At 39.3% G+C, this 23,594-nt stretch overlaps 4 protein-coding genes across 4 annotated transcripts; all 4 read left to right on the forward strand.

Moving 5' to 3' along the window:
• Nucleotides 1–5,436: 5,436 nt before the first annotated feature.
• On the forward strand, nucleotides 5,437–6,906 carry LOC6630163 (uncharacterized). Its single transcript, XM_002054747.4, has 2 exons — nucleotides 5,437–6,522; nucleotides 6,575–6,906. The coding sequence occupies exon 1, from the start codon at nucleotides 5,517–5,519 to the stop codon at nucleotides 6,399–6,401; it is 885 nt and encodes a 294-aa protein (XP_002054783.1). The 5' UTR covers nucleotides 5,437–5,516; the 3' UTR covers nucleotides 6,402–6,522; nucleotides 6,575–6,906.
• An 8,054-nt stretch (nucleotides 6,907–14,960) lies between these two features.
• Nucleotides 14,961–17,194, forward strand: LOC6630162 (brain-specific serine protease 4). Its single transcript, XM_002054746.4, has 3 exons — nucleotides 14,961–15,236; nucleotides 15,309–15,480; nucleotides 16,145–17,194. The coding sequence occupies exons 1-3, from the start codon at nucleotides 15,000–15,002 to the stop codon at nucleotides 17,176–17,178; spliced, it is 1,443 nt and encodes a 480-aa protein (XP_002054782.2). The 5' UTR covers nucleotides 14,961–14,999; the 3' UTR covers nucleotides 17,179–17,194.
• Nucleotides 17,195–17,382: 188 nt separating this feature from the next.
• Nucleotides 17,383–19,805, forward strand: Sp212 (Serine-peptidase 212). Its single transcript, XM_002054745.4, has 4 exons — nucleotides 17,383–17,780; nucleotides 17,867–18,032; nucleotides 18,097–18,874; nucleotides 18,947–19,805. Exons 1-4 carry the CDS (start codon nucleotides 17,580–17,582, stop codon nucleotides 19,353–19,355), a joined length of 1,554 nt encoding a protein of 517 aa, XP_002054781.2. The 5' UTR covers nucleotides 17,383–17,579; the 3' UTR covers nucleotides 19,356–19,805.
• A 715-nt stretch (nucleotides 19,806–20,520) lies between these two features.
• Nucleotides 20,521–23,204, forward strand: LOC6630160 (serine protease gd). Its single transcript, XM_002054744.4, has 4 exons — nucleotides 20,521–20,871; nucleotides 21,756–21,921; nucleotides 21,986–22,622; nucleotides 22,685–23,204. Exons 1-4 carry the CDS (start codon nucleotides 20,653–20,655, stop codon nucleotides 23,094–23,096), a joined length of 1,434 nt encoding a protein of 477 aa, XP_002054780.1. The 5' UTR covers nucleotides 20,521–20,652; the 3' UTR covers nucleotides 23,097–23,204.
• The last annotated feature ends 390 nt before the right edge of the window (nucleotides 23,205–23,594 follow it).

A 23,594-nucleotide genomic window follows, 5' to 3' on the forward strand; every position in this document is an offset into this window, starting at 1 on the left:
TAACTGTGGCCAGCAATGTATATATCATTTCGGTTAGCAAATAACAAATATCAGAGAGAGCCACAGACCGAGAAAGACCCAGAGCCAGAACCAGAGCCAGAGCCAGAGCCAAAGATATCAAGATAAATAGCGTTTGAAATGTTGCTGTTGCTTTTGAACTGAAACAAAATTTGTTACACACTCGAGTGAAGCGCAGAATGCAGACATGCTCTGACTCACTCTTGCCCACTCTCTCCGTGTCTCTATATAAATAAAATGGTACAGCACGCTTAGCAGGCAGGAGGCAACTACAACAACAACAGCAGCAGCAGCAATAAGCAGCCACAGCGACAACGAGCGCATTTGCAACATTTATTGAGTCGTTGAACGAGTTGAATGAGTTTGGATTTTATTTTTAAACGCTCACTGGCAGAAGCGAACGCCACATGGACTAAGCGAGCGTACGCTGTTTAAATATTGATTTCCGAGTGACGACAAACGCACATAAACACACACACACACACACACACACACACAGACACACACACACACACACATGCAAACATACACACAAATATCCAAATGCAGGAGCATTGAGTGGCGACCACACAAATTGATAACAAGCAAAGGAACGGAAAAAACGGCAATTGAAATTTGTTTTTGTACCCTATAGCCTTAAAGCATGACTTAAGGGCATATCACATATCGATTAAATAATAAACGAAGACTTGTTGAACTGAAAATATATTATATTTGTTTCAATCAAGATTAAGAAACTTGTCGATATAGATTCCAATGAAGTCAGATCGGCAAAGTAATAGGTGGAAGATAAAAATATGATAAGAAACTGATTGCATGTGTGTTTACATGCATGTACAAATATACAGGGTATCTGTTAGTTTTAGCATACTGTTCGACATTCGAAACGCGTGCATTTTTGTTCAATTTGACAATTTTATAGTAGAAAAACATTAATTTAAATAAAATATGCACACATGCGTGCAATCAATAAAATAAATGCCGACATATATGCATTGATAATTGGAAAAATTAATCAAAATAAAAAGTGAACTTCACTGCTGTAAATCAAATTATAAACGGTTATAACTATTTTGAGCAAAGTCTCACATTAAGCAGGGCATCAACGCTTTGGGCTCTACTTGAGATGGGTGTACTCGACAAGACCTGAAGCTGCTTGTGCAAGCATCGTTCAGTCCGTGGTGACTTAAGGCTATCAGCAACCTCATCAGGTGGCACCCCAGAGCCACCAGAGTAAAAGCAAGAGTCAAAGCTTAAGCCAAACACAAACACACGATAATGAGGCTCATTGAGCCAAGATGCCTGCGGCAATGACTGCTCGGCGGCTGACCTGCACTTAACATGAGCATGTGGCGAATGCAGCTGGCCAGTGCTTAAAAGCCGAACGACTTGAAAGCCAAACGCAATTGCAATGAAACTTTTAAATACTATCGTCGGAGTTTAGTGCAACCTGGGACATCAGATAAATGCTTGCAACCATTATTCTTGCAACGTGCAAGCAATTTACCAGCTAATGAAATATTTGCAACTTTAAAAGTAGGAAAGGGCGGCATTTGCGAAGACTGTTCGGTGCAGGAAGCAAAATCGATAATCCCTAAGCCGCAGAGCTTCTGAAGGTATGCAACTTAGTATGTATTCGCCCAAACATACATCAATCAGCCAATCAATCAGTCAGTCAGACAGTAAAGTAAAGCGTTACTTTTTCTTCCAAAGACGCAGATAAAATATAGTACTCAAATAGGTTTCATGTGGCAGAGCATGCGTTTAAATAACACTGCCAAGCCTCAATGGATGTGAGCTAATGCTTGCCTCATGTTGCACTCGGTGTATGCTAAACTCTCAGCTCGAACATTTTGTTGATGGTACAATGCGCTGTGCATTAATTGGCAAAAGCGGGATTAGGCTTAGGGCTAGAATCCCAGTGCATTTAAAGACTAAAATAAAATAAAAAAAATAAATTTGGTTGCGTTTGAAACGTTTTGCCATATTTTGTTGTTGTTGTTGTTGTTTCCAATTGACTAAGTGCTGCTCCATTTGCTAAGTCCGCTTGCCGCTCGTTGCCTTGAACTTGTGACTGTCCAGCTATGCAGCTCTCAAAGCTAGCTATCTGCTTCACAATTTGAACAAGGCCTTTTCATATATTGCCGGCGCTTGAGTTGAATGCATTTCATGCTGCAAAAGCTGAGAGCTATTCTTATGCGCCAGCAAACAAATGTCAAATATTTACCTCTGAATATTGCACGAATTTGCCAGCCATTTAACCTAGCAGTCATTTTGAGTATTTACATACGAGCAGAAAAAGCAGTGAAATGCTCGAGAAACTTTATATTTATACAAAATATATATAGATTGTTTTGGTTTTTAGAGTGGTTATCTTTGGTAAACAATTGGATTATACATTCAAATGGCAGCAACAAATACGCAATCACATAAATGGCACACAATTTTTTGCATTTTTTCTGCTTTAAATCTCACTGAAAGCGAATACTCTAATCTCTCTGACGTATACAAATGGAATTTAAAATGTTTATGAAAACCAATAAGTTTGTGGAAAGCTAAAATGCTTGTAAGCTCTGTATGACATACTTTCTTTGGTTTCATATTTGATGGATATAAAATCTGTTTTCTACTAACAACGTTTTTATGGTACCCGTAAGGGTAAAAATATTGGTCTATCATAGTGAGTGTCTCGTATTATATGCACTTGAATATATTATAATGCGGCTGCATTGACTGCTCTGCAAATATTTGTATGCCAAAAATGAATTGTGTATTGTTTATAAAATTCAATAAGAGGCGTAGGTGCTGTTTTTTATTATATATAAAAAAAAAATGATATGGATGACAGTATTTGCAGTTGCAACATGTGACGCAGATGCTCACTTGACTAGCGCATTGATTTTGATTTATCAACTCACCACAGAGCATTGCACTTGAGTCCATCGATGATTGATGTTCGGCGACGCGCACATCAATCATCAAGACTTACGCTTCATCGATAATTTGATTGATTTTCAACATCCCCTACGCTAGTGCGGCAATAAGTTAGGTCACTTGTTACTCGCACAAGTACTCTATGCATTGCCAATGGAGTTGTGAATTAAACTTGCAAAAATTGTCCTTTGATTTGATATGCAATAAAACTTTGCTGGCAAAGCGACCAACCCCCAAGGACTTGTAGTGGATCAAAGCGCGTTGTGCTGTGGCTGACTACAGCCAAAAAGCTTGCCAGTGGTGTCAGTGGTGTCAGAGTTGCAGTGGTTTTTGGCACTCAAAGCCAAAACTGCATACATTTTTCCGACACACTGCCATCCTCTTGGTTGGCTACACGACTTTTCACAGTGGTCTTAAATTGGACGTGTTCTTGTTTTTTTTCCGCTCTAGCAACGACCTTTTGATGTTTTTCTTGCTGGTCGTAGACTTGGCTTAAAGCTATTTTAAAATGATTGGCTTTTATGTCAATATGGAACTTAACTACTCGTCTTTCCATTTTGTTGTGCTTGTTTTGGTGTCTGTTTTTTTATTTTTATTTTTATTTTCGCTTCTTTATATATTTATTTTCATTTTTGCTGCTCAGTATTCTCTTACAGTTTGAATTTTGAGTGCCCCAATAACAGACAATAAATATACAAATAAATTTTTATACGCTTTAGCTGGCGTTCCGCCTGGAGGCGAATGTCGCGAAATTCTTGTCGCATTTTAATAGCGCTCAGAAATGTTGGTAAAAGCAACTTGGCAAGGGGATGCTATTCAGCTTAAATGGGGAAACTTTTGCCGGCACTTTAAGTTCGGTCAGTCCATGTGTGGGCCTTAATAAGTGGAAGTTCGTGAACGAGTTTTTTTTTCTTTTTATATTGAAATTCGGCTTATATATTAAAAAAACATTTCGATTTCTCCCATACGTTTTCGTCTGTGTTACTCTTCCTCTTCATAACCTTCGAGCGCAACCGGCGTTGGTAAACGGTCTGCCATAAATCTTGCATCGCACATGTAAAAGGCAATAAGAATTCACGCAGAATTAAATTAAAACGGCAGCTTCTGCTTCAGGGCACAAATCAAATTTTAGCACCGTGACGCCGAAAAGTAAAAACGAATGAATAACAGAATTTGGCAACGAAAATCACATTTGCGATAAGTTGCCGGAAAGTGAAGCGTAAAATGAGCATTCGTCACTAAAGTTTATTCTTCACTGCGGCGGCGAACTTGAAATAATTGTGTGAACATAAATTTAGGTCTAAAAAGACCTACAAAAAAAGTTAAAAACAAATAAGGAGGGCTTGGATTTGGATTTTGAGTTCGATTTGTTGGGCAGCAGGTGGGCGGACATTGGGCGTGTCAGTTAGTCAGTCAGGCGCGTTAAAAGTAGCACGCACAATTGATTTATGAAAATGAATTGCACACATGTGCCGTATACGCAATGTTTGCCAAATCTGACGCCCTGTGGTATGCAACACATGTTGTTATATCCTTGCGAAGGATATAAGCATGCATGCCACAACACAGCACGCCCAAAAATAGGACAATTAACGGCGATAGCCATGCGGTGGAGTTTAAAAAACTAGAGTATATGGGAAGAGTATATAAATGTTTCAATAAATTGTAATTTGACATCTGCCTAGTACGGTAGGAAACTGGTTTTTAAAAAAAAAATTAAAATAAAAATGAAAAAATTTACTATATAGAATCTGGTATGTCAGATTGGGTGAGCAGACAGCTTTCGCCATTAAGTAAATATAAATTTTGTTTGGATAATTGATTTGATTTTAGTGTATAGTTTATTTACTTAAGTGTTGCAACAAAATCGTCTATAAAGCTACTATTTTAGGGACAAGCATTGAAGAGAGCGGAATAAATATGCACATTTTTGGCATCTGACTGCTTTTTTTTTTTATATGTAAATGGCATGTTTGATATGTCGCATCCAGCGGCATGCCTCAAACATTGTTGTACGTATGCGCAATAAAATCCAAGGCATAAAAGCTAATGAGCCCGAAAAAACAAACACAAATTCGTGGCAGTTGTTAAAGCAGCCACGCCCAACGCTGCCTTCATCACATAATGAAAATCTTTGGCATATTGCAGCGCTTACATTGCTTCATAAAATCGGGGACAGTCCAGGCTCGGGCGAGCTCATAAAATGCCGACGATCGGCGGGTACCTACGATAGAAATGGCATAAAATTTACGCAAATCGTTGTTGTGATTGTTGTTGTTGTTAGTGCTGTTATTGCTGTGAGCGTCCATAAATTTGAGACAAATATAAACAAATGTGCAGAGAATGCGAGACAGCAGCTGATTTATGCGCTGATAATAAAATGAAATTGTTGCGCATACGCCTCGTTGAACGGCAACACAACAAGTGTGCATACTTACTATAAAATAGTATGCTAGACTAGGCACCATGGCAATGCCTGTCAGACAGACACTACTTACGAGTACATTCTTCGAAGCACTAAATAACAATTATAGAAATTCCAAATTTTTCGAAATAGCCGCAACATGGACACAGACGCAGACAGTAATCAGCGTGAGACCGGACCATCGTTGGACAGCTCTTTCTTCGAGACGCTGTGGCCGCTGATACTGGATGATAATCAGTGTCGTGTGGAAAGCGAATCTGTTGATTTCTTTGTGCCGCGTAAGCCTTTTGATCAGATGCGTTGGCATACCCTGCTGGCTAATGTGGGCTTCCCGGACTACGAGAAGCCGTATGATCTGCGCTGCTGTGAGGCCGCCAAGCAGCAGGAGGAGGCCGAGCAGATGGCCGAAAAGGCGGTTGATGAAGCCGTTGAGCGTCAGAGTGCTGTTGCTGCCGACTATGAACCAACTGGTTCGCGGGCCATCAGGCGTGTGGATAAGGAAGTCGAGTTTCTACAAAAGGAGCAGCACCGTCGACAGCACTTGGCCTATTGCTTTGCCAATCGCAAGAATCCGAGGGCTATGCAAACGCCCATCCATGAAGTCACCTTTGTTCTCACACGTGAGCTGCGCGCTGGCTTCCAGTGCCCCATGGAGCACGAGATCCTGGAAGGCATTTATCAATATAACTGCAAGCTGATTCTTATTGATGCGAGCACGGACGTCTGTGTAGATGACTTTCAGCGCTGGATCAAGTTCCGGCCTTATGCCCAAATGCTTTGTCTTGTTCGCTGTCCGCGTGTCGAGCGGCACTTGCAATTGCTCAAGGTCTTTCACACGCTCCTGGTAGAGGAAGATGTCCAGAACTCTTGGCACGAGGAGCTGCAGTGCTCTATCCGCGCGGGTCTCAAGGAGGCCAAGAAGCTGGAGCTCTTTCCCAACTGTGCCGATGCATTTGTTTTTGTGTTCTCACGCTATCGTAGTCTTTGCACTTGTGACACCTACAAAATTTTGCGGCGCATTTAACTTTTGGATATGCAATGCAAAAATTTACAATTTTATCAGTTTCCAGATTCATGTTATAAGCGTTGCACAGTGTGGTCTTTCCCAGAAAAACGTTTTAAAATCATTATGAGAGTACAAAAAGGTATGATTGCTACACACATATTCAGAGTTGCTAACTGGTCTTATCAACGCAGGTTAACTTAATCGATTGCCAAAATTCTGTTGAAGAAAACACATCATAACGAAAAATATTTTATATCCTTGTCAGTATGAGTTGGCGAAAATGATGGCAGAAATATAAAAATTAACAAGTAGAAGTGGTTTACTTTAACAAATCCTGTCTGCATAACCATCCACTAATTTCATTTTTAAGAAAATTTTAAAGTGAAATGGATAAATTAACTGCTCGGAAATGATGATTGCACCTCACAATTCATATGTTGATAACTTTAAATTGTCATTTATACTTTGCACTTACTACAAATATGTATCAAATATTTTAAATGAATGTATTGATTATATTATATTTTAACTGATGAATAATTGCTTCTATTTTAACTTATATATATTTTATATTGCAGTCACAGGCAAAAGGGAGATCTGCTGCCTATCAATATGAACGCATCGATTCAGGGAAGACGCCAGAAACTTGAAGTTATATATATATATAATTAAGTTTTACACGTTAGGTTACTATAAAAAAATATATTTCAATTTATTATTTTCACTTAACGGCTACTTTTGTTGAGTACATTCAGATTTGCTTCCCGAATATGAACTGATTTATCTAACTGTTGCGGTCGCTTAGCAAACTTCGCTTTGAGAGAGTTTGAGTCAAAATTGAGTGAAGTTTGAGCTGCGTCAGCAATTATGCGTGGGATAGTACTCTGATGGGAACATTGACAGTGGCGTGATATTTAGGGTGAATTGTTTATGTCTACCAAAGGGGGACAGTTTGATCTTGACCAATGTCGATGTTATCACCAGGCTCTTTGTTTACAATATTAGAAATGTTTATAATTGTGCTTATGCTTATGTGCTAAGTTATGTTAAAGGGTGGGTGCGACTATGGATATGTCACTCCCCCAACCATTAGAAAAGTGCCTGTCCTCAGGTGTTTAAGTTTGGATATAGTGTAACATTTTCTTCTTTTACAATTGGTATATCTCCTATTATTGTAGGTGTTTCTTCTACTTTGGGTTTTTTATATTTTATAATTAATTTCTTAGGTATGCTTTTGAACTTATATGTCAAATACAGTGTTAAACTTATTAATATGATTACAAATATGGTTATTGTAATTATCTGGAATACATTGTTAAATTTTGTATGTGCATTTATAATTTGTTTCGTTTGTACAAACGAAAGTGGTTCTAATTTTATAACATCATTGCTTACGTAAATGCTTTGAGTATAATCTAACATATTGTTTGAAATTGAAATTTCATTAATTTGCAATGAACAATTAAAGATTTTTATTATATTGTCTCCTTCTATTGTTATTTCGTTATTTATACAATTATGGTTTAATATAGTTTTTGGTAAATTCCAAGTTAAAATTATATTTGGTTCTATGTAGTTGATTTGAAAATTTTGCAAAATTTTAGTATAACTACATTCTGATGTTATTTGGTTTAAAATTCCTGTTAAACATTCATTATTAATTAATTTTTTTGTTTCTCTGCTATAAACTTTTTTATCTTGGGTAAAATATTTTTCATGAGCTATTTCTGTCAAAATATTATTATTTTCATCCGGGTATGGAATTATTTCGAATACCGGGCTTTTTATTATTTCTCGAGGAATATGGGATATTATAAGTATTTCGTTTGTATCTGATTTAAACCAAGTGGAAGTTTTTGTATTCAACAATTTCTCAGAATTAACATGCAACAAATAGTCATGTTTTAGTAATTTTGGGTTAAAAATTCCTAATCTTGTGAGCTGCATTCCCATCTCAATGTCTTCTATATATTCTGTAAAGTGTTGTAAGTTAAATATAAGGATATCTAATTTCTTTCCTTTTTGTTTCTCTTGATCTAGTTCGTTCATGATTTCTATTCCTTTGTTTATAGCTTCTATTATGTAATTTAATTCGTTAACCTGAACGCTGTTTTCTGCTAAGTTGCTTATTTTTTGTTCAATTTCTGCTTTGTCTTCTTGATTTAATGTTCCAAATAAGTATTTATATGCTGTTCCTACTATGTTAACTAAACCTCTTTTGCTACGTTTGGCTATTTTTAAGCCGTTTATTTCTCTGTTTAATTTTTCTACTAGGTATTCGATTTGTATAAGGTTATTGAATTCTTTACTTTGTTCAATTAAATTGTTAAAAGTTTCTTCGGTTTTTGTTGAGGTTATTTATTAGTTTTTCTTTATTAGCTTGAGTGTCATACTCTGGTGTACCTGCATATATGAATATGTCCGCTGGTGTTCTGTTAGTCGTTTTGTGCTTTGTTTTATGATTGTACGTGTAGAGTATAGTTTCAAATTTTGTAAGTTTATTTTCGACGTCTGAGTCGCTGTTAATGATTCTTAGTTTTTCGTTAACTGTCTTATGAAATCGTTCTACGTCGGATATACCGTTTTTACTAGTGGTTATATTAATATTTACTGCTTCTGATTTTAGCCATAATTGTAAAGCTGTGCACATAAAAGCTGAGTCTTTGTCTGCCTTTATTTCGATGGGTTTACCCATTTGGTTGAACACTTGTAATATAGCTCGTTTGGTTTCTAGCCAGTCTCTACTTTTTATTTCTATTAATGATGCAAATTTTGAATAGATATCAATGCAAGATAAAAATTGTTTATCTCCTACTATGTAAAAATCCATTACATATTTTTCTCGGATATTAGCGATTTCCGGAGTTATTTCGAAAGTTAATTTTGTATCTCTGTGTTCTGTTTTTGCGATGTTGCAAATCTCACATTCATTTATTAGATTTTGAATTAGATTTTGATAATCTGGGAAATAGTGGGTTTCTTTGAACCAATTGATAGTTTTTTCAATTCCTGGATGTAATAATTCTTTGTGCTTTTTTAATATTAATTCTTTGAATTCTGCGTATGTTTGAAGGTCTATTAATTTTGTACTAGTTTTCATTGCCTTTGTTGAATTATTCGGACTTATTATTTCTAAGTAGGCTTCTTGAAAAATTGGAAAATCTGCTTCGTTGTGGAAGTATAGCACACTTTTCTTTGTGCATAAGTATTCTTTTATTAATTCTTTGGCATGCGTATTAGTCATGTCTTTGTACGTAATTTTTATGTTGGTTTTGTGAAAGTAATTCGTAACTTTTGTTTCGTTCTCGGTTCCTTTTTCAAATTCTATTTGTCGATTATAATAATTAAGTGGTCTTTCTGTGATTTGTAAATGGTTACTGTTGTCTTCTTGAGCACTATGTATTGTTGCTCTTGTGCTAATTGTATCTTCGCCTAAGAAGTTTTCGTTTAATTGAATTCTGGACAGAGCATCTGCCACATAATTTTCTTTTCCTGGGACGTATTTAATTTGGAAATCAAACTCATTTAGCTTGATCTTCCACCTTTGTAATTTCATGTTAGGTTCTTTCATATTATTTAACCAGACGAGTGGTCTGTGATCACTAAGGATTTGAAATTGTCGACCAAAGAGATAGGACCTAAAGTATTTAGTGGCCCAAACGATTGCTAATAATTCTTTTTCAATCGTTGAATAATTTAACTCATGCTCGTTGAGAGTTCTACTTGCATAGCATATAGGCTTATGCTCTTGCGAAAGGACGGCCCCTATTGCCATATTACTCGCGTCTGTAGTTAATGAAAATGGTTTTTCGAAGTTAGGGTATATTAAAATTGGGTCGGATGTTATGAGTACTTTTAGCTTTTCAAACGCTAGCTCGTAGTCTCTGTCTTTTATATTGATTTTTGCTCCCTTTTTTAATTTAAGTGTTAATGGTTTTACTATATTAGCGAAATTTGGTATAAATTTCCTATAGAAACCACATAATCCTAGAAATGATTTAATTTCTTTTGGGGTTTTTGGAATTGGGAATTTGACAATTGCTTGTATCTTGTTGGGATTTGGTTTTATACCCTCAGTTGTGATGATGTGACCGAGAAATTCAGTTTCTTTTCTCATAAACTCGCATTTATCCAACTGTAGTTTTAAGTTAGCTTCTCTAAGCTTCTTAAATACCTTTTGTAGCGACAAAATGTGTTCCTCCAATGAAGTGGAAAAAATAATAATGTCGTCTAAGTAGACCAGACAATCTTTAAAAATTAAATCTTCTAAGAGATTGTTCATACAACGTTGGAACGTTGCAGGTGCATTCTTAAGACCAAATGGCATGCGAGTGTACTCGTAATGGCCATGTTTAGTCGAAAATGCGGTCTTGGGTATTGAACCAGGATCCATTTGGATTTGGTGAAAGCCTTTGGCTAGATCAATGGTTGTGAAATATTGACATTTTCCAAGTTTGTCTAATATTTCATCCATGATCGGGATAGGGTATTTATCATTAATAGTTAGTTCATTGAGATTGCGGTAATCTATGACTAACCGGAACTTTTGCTTTCCAGATGCATCGTTTTTCTTTGGAACGATTATTACTGGTGAGCAGTAAGGGGATTTGGATTTACGTATGATATTTTGTTTTATCATATCGCTTATTTGTTTATTTACTTCCTCATCGTATATTTGAGGATATTTGTATGGACGCTTGTAAATTGGGTCCTCATGTTTTGTTAGAATTTTGTGTTTAATTGTACTAGTGAAAGTCAAATTGTCACCTTCATGGTACTGGATATCACGAAATTCATGTAAAACTTTTTTTATTTTTTCTTTTTCTTCTGAGTTTAGGTGCTCTAGCCTAAACTCATTGTTTTCTATTAATTCATTATTAATAGCGAAGTTAAATGGTCTGTCCTCTGTTGAGGGTGGATCAAGGCACTCTTGTGCGGTCATGTCCTCTTCGACCTCTTCGTCGTTATATCTAAAACAAAAGTTAAATTCTCCTAAGGTTACGGATCCTTGTGCATAGTCTATTTTTGCTTGACATGCCTCAAGGTATTCTCTCCCAATCAGAACATCATAATGCTCTGAGAAGTCGTGAATATAGAATTTTTGTTTGCTCGGACAAATTTTGCTTGCTCCTAAGCGTATACTTTGTTTTAATTCAATAACACCATTTATGGTGTGAACCTTTAATGTTTCGTTGTAAACTGGAAAATTTAAGCGGTTTGTTTTCATTAGATTTATGGTTGAACCTGTGTCGATGACACATTTTAGAACTTCGTCATTCATAATCAATTTTATGAATGGATTTGTTCTGTTTGTTCCGAGGCTTGCTGATGAAAATTTTCGGATGTATCCATTTTCATCTGCCCACTGTTACTATCTCTTTGACGTTTAGTCGGAGGGTTTGGTGCATTCAAGCGTGAATGGGACTGATTTTGGTAGTTTAAGGGATTTTGGTATCTACCTTGACTTAATTTCTGTTGGAACTCGTGGTGAGCTTTCTGATTGTCTTCGGACTTATTATGCTGTTTATTTTGTGCGTGATAACTCTGATTCGTGTTGGAATAACCACTTGAAATGGTGGTTGGGTTAGCATTTTGCTGATAATTTCCCATGTTCCTACGATTGTTATTTGGATTTCCCTGAACATTATTATTTTTAGGTTTTTCAGTAACGCTATTTTCATATAATCCCTCTCTTTGAGCTACTTGCTTTAGTTTTTGTGTCGACGTAATGTCGTGTCTGGCTAACATCATGAAAAGCCTATCTGGTAATTTTTTTGTAATAACATCTTTGATTGTGTTATTCATAGCATTTGTATAAAGGGTTGTATTGCTAGGTATATTTTCTAGTGCTAACTTATTTAATATAACAAAAGATTTATTTTCGAGCTCCTCGATGAACTTACGGACGTTTCCTTGGTAATTCGTGTTGTATAAGCGTCGAAGGAGTTCTTCAAATGGTGTCTGCACTTTGTATTCTTCAATCAATGCGTTTCTCAGCTCCTGCCAAGTGTTGGCTGCTGTCCTTTGTGATATTCTCTGAGCATCTCCTGTGACTTGCAATTCGATGGCTCCGTATAAGATGCTATGTTGTCTAACATCTCGGGTTGGATACAGGTGTAGGATGTAATCTATCCTTTTAATGAAGGCGTTTAGTTGATCCGTTGATCCGTCAAAGCTTGGCACCTGTCTAAGTTGTGAAAGGGCCTGGTTGAGGTGTTGTTCTGATAATTCCATGGTCATCTTGATGTAATACACTTTTTTTGAATAGTTTTGAGTTTGTAGGTTTGAACTTTATTGTTCTTTGATTTTGCACTTTTATTTTAGGTTAAAGTTTGTGATGGATTATTGGTTAAATGTTTTTTTTTTTTGTGTGTGTGTCTTAAAAAGACTCAGTAATAACGTATTGCAGGGATCAAACGATATGCAAATCCAGTCGTTATTAACTGTAGTAGCTTTATTGCCCAAAGGGTCAATATTATTAAGCTACTAATGACCCGAAGGTTCTTGTGCGGATACGTATTCGAGAAAATTTTTATTACACTCCGACAACACTTTCGGTCGCGATTGTGCGTTAGATCTGGGAATTAATTATCCTTTAGCGATCTTTAATTTTTCCCGACGTATCCTACCGGCTGCGCCAATTAAGTTTTACACGTTAGGTTACTATAAAAAAATATATTTCAATTTATTATTTTCACTTAACGGCTACTTTTGTTGAGTACATTCAGATTTGCTTCCCGAATATGAACTGATTTATCTAACTGTTGCGGTCGCTTAGCAAACTTCGCTTTGAGAGAGTTTGAGTCAAAATTGAGTGAAGTTTGAGCTGCGTCAGCAATTATGCGTGGGATAGTACTCTGATGGGAACATTGACAGTGGCGTGATATTTAGGGTGAATTGTTTATGTCTACCAAAGGGGGACAGTTTGATCTTGACCAATGTCGATGTTATCACCAGGCTCTTTGTTTACAATATTAGAAATGTTTATAATTGTGCTTATGCTTATGTGCTAAGTTATGTTAAAGGGTGGGTGCGACTATGGATATGTCACTATATATATTATCGTACACTCATTTCGATGCCGATAAATATCCTTTTGTCTCATGGTTTTTTATCATACTATAATTCGTAATTTATAAGAGCTAGAAACTCCAAACATGTTTTGCCGGATCTCGTATAAAAAACATAGCTTACAACTCATTATAAAGGGCAAGACCTCCGCTTTGGTTTAAATACAAAACTGGGTGTCAAATGCAACGAATAAGTCTGAAAAGTCTGACCATAAATTGCCGATGCCCAGCGGTTGCTTATTGGTATGGACTTATGCATAAGTGCTTATGTAGTGGCTGCCTAATGCTCCAATTAACGTTTCCCATAACGCCTCAATGGCAATCAAAGTCCTTCAAGTGCGCACAATTTACAACGCGCATGCACTTCCTGCAGTTGGTAATAGGCAGCTGCCATTGACTGGGTGGCTGTTCATAGCGGAAGCAATTCACCTTGAGGAGCAGTCAAATTGGTCGGATATGTGCCGCAAGAGTATGCGGGCTGCGGCTGCGACTGGAGCTGTCACGAGTGCCAGCAGCGCCAACTTTGTCGGCCATTAGCCCCATAACTTGGAAGCAAGTTGTGGGCCAACAAGTTGTATATTTCATTTCATTTATTTGGCAAAACGAATGAAATTTACGCGAAATCCCCACAAATTACCACAAAAGCTTAACAGACTTGAGCTGATTATAAAAGTTGCTGTGAAAAAAGAAGCTCTCTAAGCCTGAACAACAAAGCCACCCAACCAAAGGTGGAGGAATTTTGTTCCTTCAGCTAAACATCGAGATTGGGTGCGTTTATTGTTGTTCAAAAGTTTTGCCAACGCTTTGCTACTTAAACAAGTACATACTGACACACTCATGTACCATCATTTTCAATATTATATTTGCATGCAAACATTGCGTTACAATATTAAAAGTTGCCTTATCGTGTGACAGGATCTTTAACTTTTCATCTAATAAGCGAAAATTGCGGTGCCAATGCAAAGTTTTTTCAATGACAAAGTTTTGGGATAAAAGCAACGAAGTTCCGTCTAAGGTGGGAATTGATTAAAGACGGGAAATTCACGGCGGGGTATATAAATATCTTTATTCGCATGATTACATAGCATGATTGCATCTGCCGCTAAACACGTTCTGCTCGAGTGCAACTATGCTGCAGCTAACAGCGAATTGAATGTACGCAAAGAGCGAGAAAGCGATATAGAATAAGCGAGAGAGTTAGGAATTATTTAAACGAGTTTTACGGCAAGTTAGAAACGAGATAGGTTTTTATATTTATAGCTGAATTGAAACGTAAATAAAGCGCCGCCGTAGGGTTATTAGTATACCTTACTAGGGAAGATATTATCTATCTGTTCTGACACAGGTTCACACCGTCGAGGGGCTAACGGGTAAAGCCCACAAGCCAGATCGAGTATAAGCGCCGCCAGTCGCTCTTACGTACGGGTATTTTACAGCAGGCAGAGAGCTAGATGATGCCTAGCTTTGAGCGGGCATGTAAGGTTATCAACTTCAGTTCGAATCAAGCAGCTCAGTTCTCGATCAGCTGCTATCAGCAGCAGTTCTTATGCGACATTCAATGGCAATCATTGCAACTCAGATGCTTAAGCTGCCGCTGACGCTGTTGCTGTTCAGCCTCAGTTTACGCATTGTGTTGACCCAGAGCCGATCACCCTCCGGGTGTTACAGTATCTTCAGATATCAGCAACAGAGCGATCATTGGATAGGGCTTCTCACGCCCCCAGAGGATGGACTGAAAAGCGTCGAATGGCTGGTGCGTTTTGTATCTCATGGCACAGACCAGGTACGTGTGTACGGAGAGATCCAGAGATCCTCATTCAAGCTGACCCCGACCTGACTTTCACTGCGCTTACAGAATGGAACAGTCAGTTCACTGGATCCTTATCCGGATAAGCAAACCGCTCTCCAAGCAATGCACAACGGCGGACGAGCCGAATGCTTTGTGCGCTTCGATGGCTACGTTCATCTGGTGCCCAAGGTAGTGCACATCGAGCTGAATGGGCAAGTGTTGTGCACTGCCAGTGGATGTGAGTAATCGAGTGTTTATGATTGGCTATGCAATTATTTTGTCGAATGACATCAGAGCAAACTATTCGGTATATAGTATATTGTTTTGAATATATGATTAAACCTAGACAGTAGAGGTTCAGCTGTTCATGCTAATTTTCTTTGGCGTGTGTCCATTATATACAAAGGCGATACATTCAGAAAGAAACAATTTCGACTTCTAGAATTCAAAATTCTCTAAATCAGGATACTAAACTGTACATAATGCTCCCCTATTTGACTTGATCGAACAATGTAGGGAACACGGTATTTCAAAGTTCATTTTGCTGGCGACCCCATTTTTGTATCGTACTAGCTACTTTTTTTCAGTTCGACTCACTTAGGCTTGTTGTAACACTGTTTACAATTATTTTATGTTCTTGTATGCCTAGTTTGATTGGAACGAGACTTGTTGTCACAATAACTAGTATTGGCTTAGAAATTATATATATACTTGCACGTCTGTGATAATGCAATTTGAAATTAAAATAGCTTAAGTCATCAATATATATTTTTGCTTGCACGATTTCAAATGCATCTGCATATTGGCGCTAGGCCCACGGCATTAGCTCGTCAGTTAGTCTTGATCAGAGCTATATTACCTGCTAAAATTACAACTAAGTCCCAATCTCTTATATTTATTAGACGCACCACCCTCAACAAGAATGACGCGCGAGTTGCACATGGCTGTTACGTCACAGACTACTCAAGAGCACAGGAGCACAGGATTAATTCATGCACCAATAACTCCTACTCCGTGGATGGCAACGACTACAGAAAAATCGGCTGCATCGGTTGGCTCAAATTGGGGTCGCTGGGATGCCAATCCGTTTTTGAAGCCGCTGAAGAACAACAGAGAAGAACCTATTGTCATTGTGGATACGCGTCGTGACCCGGCAGAAGAGGAGTGCGGCTTGGAGGGTTATGTTGCCTTACAGAATGGAGGTGAAATCGTGCCCAGAGGGCGTTTTCCGTGGCTGGCCGCGCTTTATCTCGACACCAATATCGACCCCAATAAGATTCAGCTAATTTACAAATGCGTGACTTCACTAATCTCTGCACGCACGGTCATAACGGCGGCCCATTGCATCTACAGCTATACGCCGGCCCAGCTGAGAGTCTATGTGGGACGTCATGACACAAGCTTGCATCCCGAAAAGGATGCTACTTTGATGACTGTGGAGAGCATGCGCACGCATCCCGACTTTGTAGGCAATGTGGTGCCTGACTGTGATGTAGGTCTACTCGTGCTCGCCGAGAAGGTACAATTCTCTTTTTACGTGCGGCCCATTTGCCTGTGGAGCAACGGCATGTCGCTCGATGGCGAAGAAGAGATTGCTGTCGCCGGCTGGGGCAATGATGCCAATTTTAAGCCAACGCGCTTTCCTGTAGCCGTTAATGTGACCCTGGTGTCCAGGGAGATGTGTCTGTCTGATATGCTGACTGCCAGGGACTTTCTGACACCTCGTGCACTCTGCGCGGATAACAGCCAGGGGCATGGGCCCTGCCTGGGAGACTCCGGAGGTGGATTGATGGTGCTGCGCAATGGGCGCTGGTACGTGCGCGGCATCGTCTCCCTGGCTCAACGCGCGGGACATGGCTGCAACTTGTCTCGCTCTGTCATCTACTCTGACGTTGCCAGTCATCTCAGCTGGGTAGAGCGTAATATTGTGAGATAATAAATAAAATTAAAAAAAAAAAAATAATCAAGACGCTGTCCGTGTATATAATCCACGTTTATGTGTTGTTTACGCTCTAAAGCGGTGCCCCTTTTTTGTTTTCCGCTTTCTTTATTCGGTTTTCACTCAATACGCTAGACTCAAGATTCACTATTGAAGATCTTGGTTCTGTTCTACTCGCTTCATTAGCCTCAGCACGATGCGGAATTTCCAGTTTGCTTAGCATACTAGCTTTGCAATGCCGTCGACGCTAACCGGGACTGAGCGCAGTCGATTGCAGTTATATTCGCCCATTGACGCTCGTCGCGTGTGCATTAAACAGACAAGATTTCAATTAGACTTTCGTACTTTTTGTTTTTAGTTCAGTTTTCGTTGTTTTTTCTTCTATACTATAGCTGGCGATGAGCACGCAACTACGGCTGCTGCTTGTGGCCATCGTGTTAATGGCATCCGTTGCTCAGCGTCTGCCGGAGAACTCGTGCGCAAAGTACTTTCAGTATGTCCAAAATGGCATTGGCAGCTTTCAGGGCGAGGTGACTCTTGCCTTGCAAAATGGCCGCAATCGCATCGATGTGCGGTTCTCGATGCGCGGCATTATAGATGTATGTACTCTATAAGCTCTAACTGATTATCTTGTTGCGATTCAAATACTGATCTGACTGCGCTACCACCCTCCAATAATTGACAGGTAACTGTAATGGGCGCCTTGCAGCCATATCCCGATGAGGCTACAGCGCGCGCCAGTTTGGGTGCTGCTAAGTTTCGGCTTAGCCTCTGGCCGGATGTGTCGGGTGTACTGCCCAAGCTAACGAGGTTGGCATTCAATGATTTTACGCTTTGCACAGCCAGCGAATGTGAGTATTAATTCTTAATCAGTTTCTTTTAGAAAATACGCTGATATTGGCATTTGATTTTTAGACGATCCGCCCACCAGTTTCTTCAATCGCTTTTACGAGTTCCACATTAACAATCTGCAATCACCGCGTTGGCTCGTTCCCACGCCTGTGGGGCAAACATTTTCGCAGGGACAGACCGATGTGGAGATCAAAACAGTTATCTTTGATGGATCGGAGGACGCAATAGCTCATATTCTGTCCGATTTTGTCAATGAACAGCGCTCCACCACAGCTGCTGCTTGGTCACCTTGGCAGACGGCAATAGTAAGGGGTACTACAAGCTCCGTGGTTCGACAAAGTTGGCCCCCATCGACAACACCAACAGTACCTATTGCTTCCCCCGCCCCTTGGCCCTCAGCAACGCCTGCGCCGCCATTAACTCCAACTGCCAATTGGTTGAATCCTAAAGCCGTGTCGTCACCAAGTGCTTCCAAGTCAACATACGAGTGTGGCCAAGACGAAACGTTAGTACCCTTCATACTACGAGGTGAAGGATATCCGCGTGGCAGGTTCCCTTGGCTGACAGCTGTATATTACAAGCAGTCATTTTCGTTTGACTTTAAGTGCGGCGGCTCGCTGGTCTCGACCAGTGTAGTTATCACGGCCGCCCACTGTGTCTACAATGTAAAGGAGGATCGGGTTAGGGTAGGGGTGGGTCGCTATGATTTGCGTGATGACAAGGAAGAAGGTGCTGAGGCGCGCGACGTATCACGCATTAGGGTGCATCCGGAATTCTCCATGCGCGTGCAGCTACAGCCGGATTCGGATATTGCGCTGCTCACATTAGAAACTCCAGTAATGTGGGTGAACTCAACAATTAATTGTGTTTCAAACTCTGGCACTTAATTCTATCATCCATTTTTTTTTTTTAGCTTCAATGACATAATCAGTCCTATTTGTCTGTGGGAAGCAGCTGAGACCGAAATTGCAGCCGAAGTCGGCTCCATTGCCGGCTGGGGAACGGATGAGAAAGGCAACGATGTGACACGTTATCCGCATGTTGTCGAGGCGAAGATTGCCAGCGAGGCGGATTGTGCAAATAGCTGGAATGGCCAGAGGGTTCTCGTCCGCACGCTGTGTGCCAGCAACCTAGATGGTTCTGGTCCATGTCTTGGTGATTCTGGTGGTGGCTTGATGATTAAACACAACAACCGCTGGCTGCTCCGGGCAGTTGTATCTCAGGGCAAGCGGAGCCCAACTGAGTTCTGTAATCACACCGTGTATGTGCTGTATTGCGATCTTGCCAAGCATATGAACTGGATTAGCCAGAACATAAACTAGAGTCTACCAAATTGTTTTAGATATATCATTATATATTAAAAGAGGCTATGCCATACAAAATTCACGCTAGACTCAGGTAAAAATACGTGCTGGAGGGAGGTTCCCAACAACAAAAATGCACTAATTCAATACAACATTTTTCCAATTGAGTGTAAATTACGTATTATGTTAAATGTTATGCCGTACGTAGGCTTAAAACGACACAACGACTCTTCAATGCTCTTATATTTTGCAATTATTAATAATAATAAATAAATATACAAGTGTGCACTACCTTTTTATAAAGTCATCAAAAAGTCGAAGCTTTACATAGGTATTGAAGGAAAATAAAAAGTGAATACGTCAGTGATGTCTCGAAACGTGTCTATAAATAATATAATAGTAAGAGTAAATATAATAATAATACCAATACTTATAATAATAATAGAGGGAAAAATTATAATAATAATATTAATAATAATAATAAAAATAATAAGAATATATATAATAATAGTAATAATAATAATAAAAATAATAATAATAATAATAATAATAATAATAATAATAATAATAATAATAATAATAAGATATTCGACCTGTGAGGGTATAGCTTCAAATTTTATATACAGTCCGCGGACATGGCAATATTAAGTCATCTTTTGATGCTTATTAGAAAATTAAGTTTGGAATAAAAAATATGTAAGGTATTTCCAATATGTAATTTTAACTTATGCTGATTAAAGAACGTTCACAGGATAACAAAAAAATAACATCACAAACCGAACCTAAGGGCGAGGTCGGAGCCATGAACCGATAATTATATTTTCCATTAATTCTATAAAAATATTTATAATAATAAAATTAAAACAAAAATAAAAAAATTGTAAAAAAAAATAAATTTAAATAATCTGAAATATTGATATAGGTATAATTTTAGAATATTGTTTTCGAATGTTGTTTGAAATACGTTTGATATATAAAGTTGAATATATAAATGCAAACGTCTTTAGCCAGTTGGGAGAACTAACTAAAAAGAGTATTATTCTTAAAGAGCTGGTGCTCGCACTTTAAGCTATCCGGTTTCGCCCGAGAATTCAGAGTGTACCACATCGATACTCGCTGATGGGACAGCTCTAGAGGCAGTGATTGATATTAAATGAGTAGAAGTAAATACAATAATCATTCGTTCGTCGAAGTCCAGAGCGCGAGGTTCGGTTGCGGCTCTGTTTCGACAGTCGGTTTCGTTTAAGTGGCGAGAAAAGTTTGCGAATACTTTTTGTTTTGTTTTCGAGCAGTACAGAAAGACGCGGTAGATAATATGGAAATGCTGTTGCTATTGTCCAGCATCTTCTTACCTCTTCTTGGGTTAATATCGCCAAATTCTGCTCAGAATTTGCCGGATATCGCCTGTCCGCAGTACTTTGAGTATCTGTCATTCAATCAGCAGTTTATAGGCCACATTTCGATACGACATGACCCTCAATATGAAATTAACGAGCTTTTTGTGGAGTTCTCACAGCGCGGCGCTTATCAATGGGTATGTACATAACTACAGTTGAAACAAATTACGAAGACCGTTTGCATACACATTTCTGAATCAGCGGACGTTTATTTGTAGTTTTTTCCCAGCTGTTCTCATCTTTCTCCTCTTATCACACATTGACCCCAACAAATCTATTTACTCTGTGTGTTTTTCCCGCCGCCTTAACAATATTGCATTTGCAAAGGCAAACGAAAACATGTGCGAATCTTTATGTCGTTAGCTGACTACACAATGCTCTGAGTGCAAAAATAAAAAAAAAAAACAATTGTTTGATGTTTTTGGTATTGCGTGGTGAAACATATTTGGCCAAATCGATTGGGTTACCTTCATTGAAAATGGGCATTCCGTTAACCGAATATATTCTTACCACCATAGAGAGCAGAGTATAAAAGCAAATCGTTGCAAGCAAGGAGAAGTAAATAAATGAGATGCATAATTGATTATGTCAATATGAGAGCGAGTGGGGACCTTTTGGAGAACTTTAGAGAACAGTTATAAAGAGCCACTAAGAGCAAGCTCCACAAGCTGAAGAGGTTCGCCAGTTTGCTTCTGGTACTTTTTGTGTGGCTTGTCTCGACGACATGGTAATAATTATGCATGTATTGATTTTATGGCCAACCGTGTACACAAACAACTCGACCAGTTTCCATAAAGTTTTTTTTTGGTTTTGCCAACTTAAGTGTAGGTCCCCGGCATATTTAAAATTCAATAAAATGCTCAAATCGAAGCAAGTTTACCCTTTCAATTCGAGGGAGAGCCATTTTTCCAGTAAACAATGATAGTTTAGTAGCATTTGGAATGTTCGAGGATATAAGCTACTTATTCTATTGCAAGCAATTGTAATTTGTATTATTTTATTTATGTTTAAATTCACTTAGGATTTTTCTGGCAATATAGCACTGCTGGACGATCAGGAGACAACAAAATCCCGTTTACGCGATGGCGAACCCATTAACTATCGCGTTGACTTTCCCATACCCAGCTTCCCGCCCAAATTAACACAAATCAGGCTCAACAATATGGTGCTCTGCAGTGCATCAGGATGTGAGTAGAAACCGCAATGGTTAGTACATCACCAGGCAATGAAAGCATTTAAATTCTCATGCAGATCCGCGACCGAAAACAGCAATCACACTCATGCATTCATTGCGTTCCACAACGGTGCCGCTTGCCTTCTTGGACACACGGCGTGTTACGCCGGGTGCTAACCAACAGTGGCAATTCGGACCGTCCGTTCAGCCTCAAGAGCAGACTATTTATAATATTGAGGAGACTCAAGTGCCGGAGTTGGCAACTCCCAGGCCAACTCCTGTGGTACGACCGCAAGCTAATTTCAGCAGTAGAGTGGAGCCAAGACCTGAGCTGATTGACCAGTCGCTAAGTACTGTTTGTGGTCGCGAAAGAGCTGTGACGACGCCGCTGATCTTCCAAGGGGAGCAGCTGCAGCGCGGCCAGCTGCCCTGGCTTGTTGGTCTCCTTGAGCGTGCTACGGATAATGCCCTGATTTTCTTCTGTGGCGGCTCGCTCATCTCGTCCTGGACAGTGTTATCGGCGGCACACTGCTTCCGATTTCCAGGCCGCGATCTGCCGGCCAGCCAAACAATCGTCTCCTTGGGACGCAACACCATCGATATCGTTTCGGATGGCGAGTTGCGTGAAGTAACGCAGCTGCTTTACCACGATGAATACATCCCGTTTAGAGCAAATGCAGATATGGTGCTCATCAGGCTAGCCAAGCAAATCACGTAAGTAGACAATAAGGTGCGGACTACGGTTGTTGTATTATTTTATGTTATTTTCTTGACAGCTTCAATGATTTCATTGTTCCCATTTGCCTTTGGAACGAGAACTTTCCGCTGCAGCTGCCGTCAGGCTATAAGACTTATGTGGCCGGTTGGGGTGCCGATGAGAATGGCAATGTCAACACGAAATTCTCTAAAATCACGGACACAAACATTGTCACAGAATCCGACTGTCTGCGCGAGATGGTACGTTCCCTGGTTCAGCCGAACACGATCTGTGCCAAGCGAAATGGTGCCGGTCCATGCGCCAGCGATGGAGGCGGCGGCTTGATGCTTAGGGAGAACAATGTCTGGCTATTGCGTGGGGTCATCTCGCTTGGCACGCACAAGAATAATACCTGTGATCTCTCCCGGCCTTCCCTTTACACCGATGTGGCCAAGCACATTGCCTGGGTGCGCCAGAACATGTGGGAATAGCTAACTCCAAAACAGTGCCAGAAGAACGTTAGGCTCTAGTTATTTACATAGCTTTAAGTAAAAATCTACCTGTAGATAGTTAATGAATAAATCAAATTTAAATATGCACATACTTTTGAGAAGCATACGGAAGATTCACGTACTAATGTACGTCATCGGCGGGTAATTTATATGTTAATTATTCTCATGGCATGCAATCAATAATAGTTGCAGTCTAAGCTCTAGCTAATTTACAACGCTAACCATCGCTAATTGCTAATCTCGACCAAAAGAGAATTTAAAAAATAAATATTAAAGAGAAACTTAATAAATATATAATTGTTTACATAGATGCCAATCTAAACAAATCGAGAGAAGCTGTCAGAGAAGCACGCATAACAATTGCTTGGCTGACTAAGGCATAGAGAGAAAAAGAGCCAGATAGAGAGAGAGAGGAATCATCTGGTTTTTACCCAGATCATCGATACTCGTCGGTCGCTGATCGGACAATCTGACCGG

Source organism: Drosophila virilis, chromosome 2 (genome assembly GCF_030788295.1).
Source record: "Drosophila virilis strain 15010-1051.87 chromosome 2, Dvir_AGI_RSII-ME, whole genome shotgun sequence".
Lineage (NCBI taxonomy): Eukaryota > Metazoa > Arthropoda > Insecta > Diptera > Drosophilidae > Drosophila > Drosophila virilis.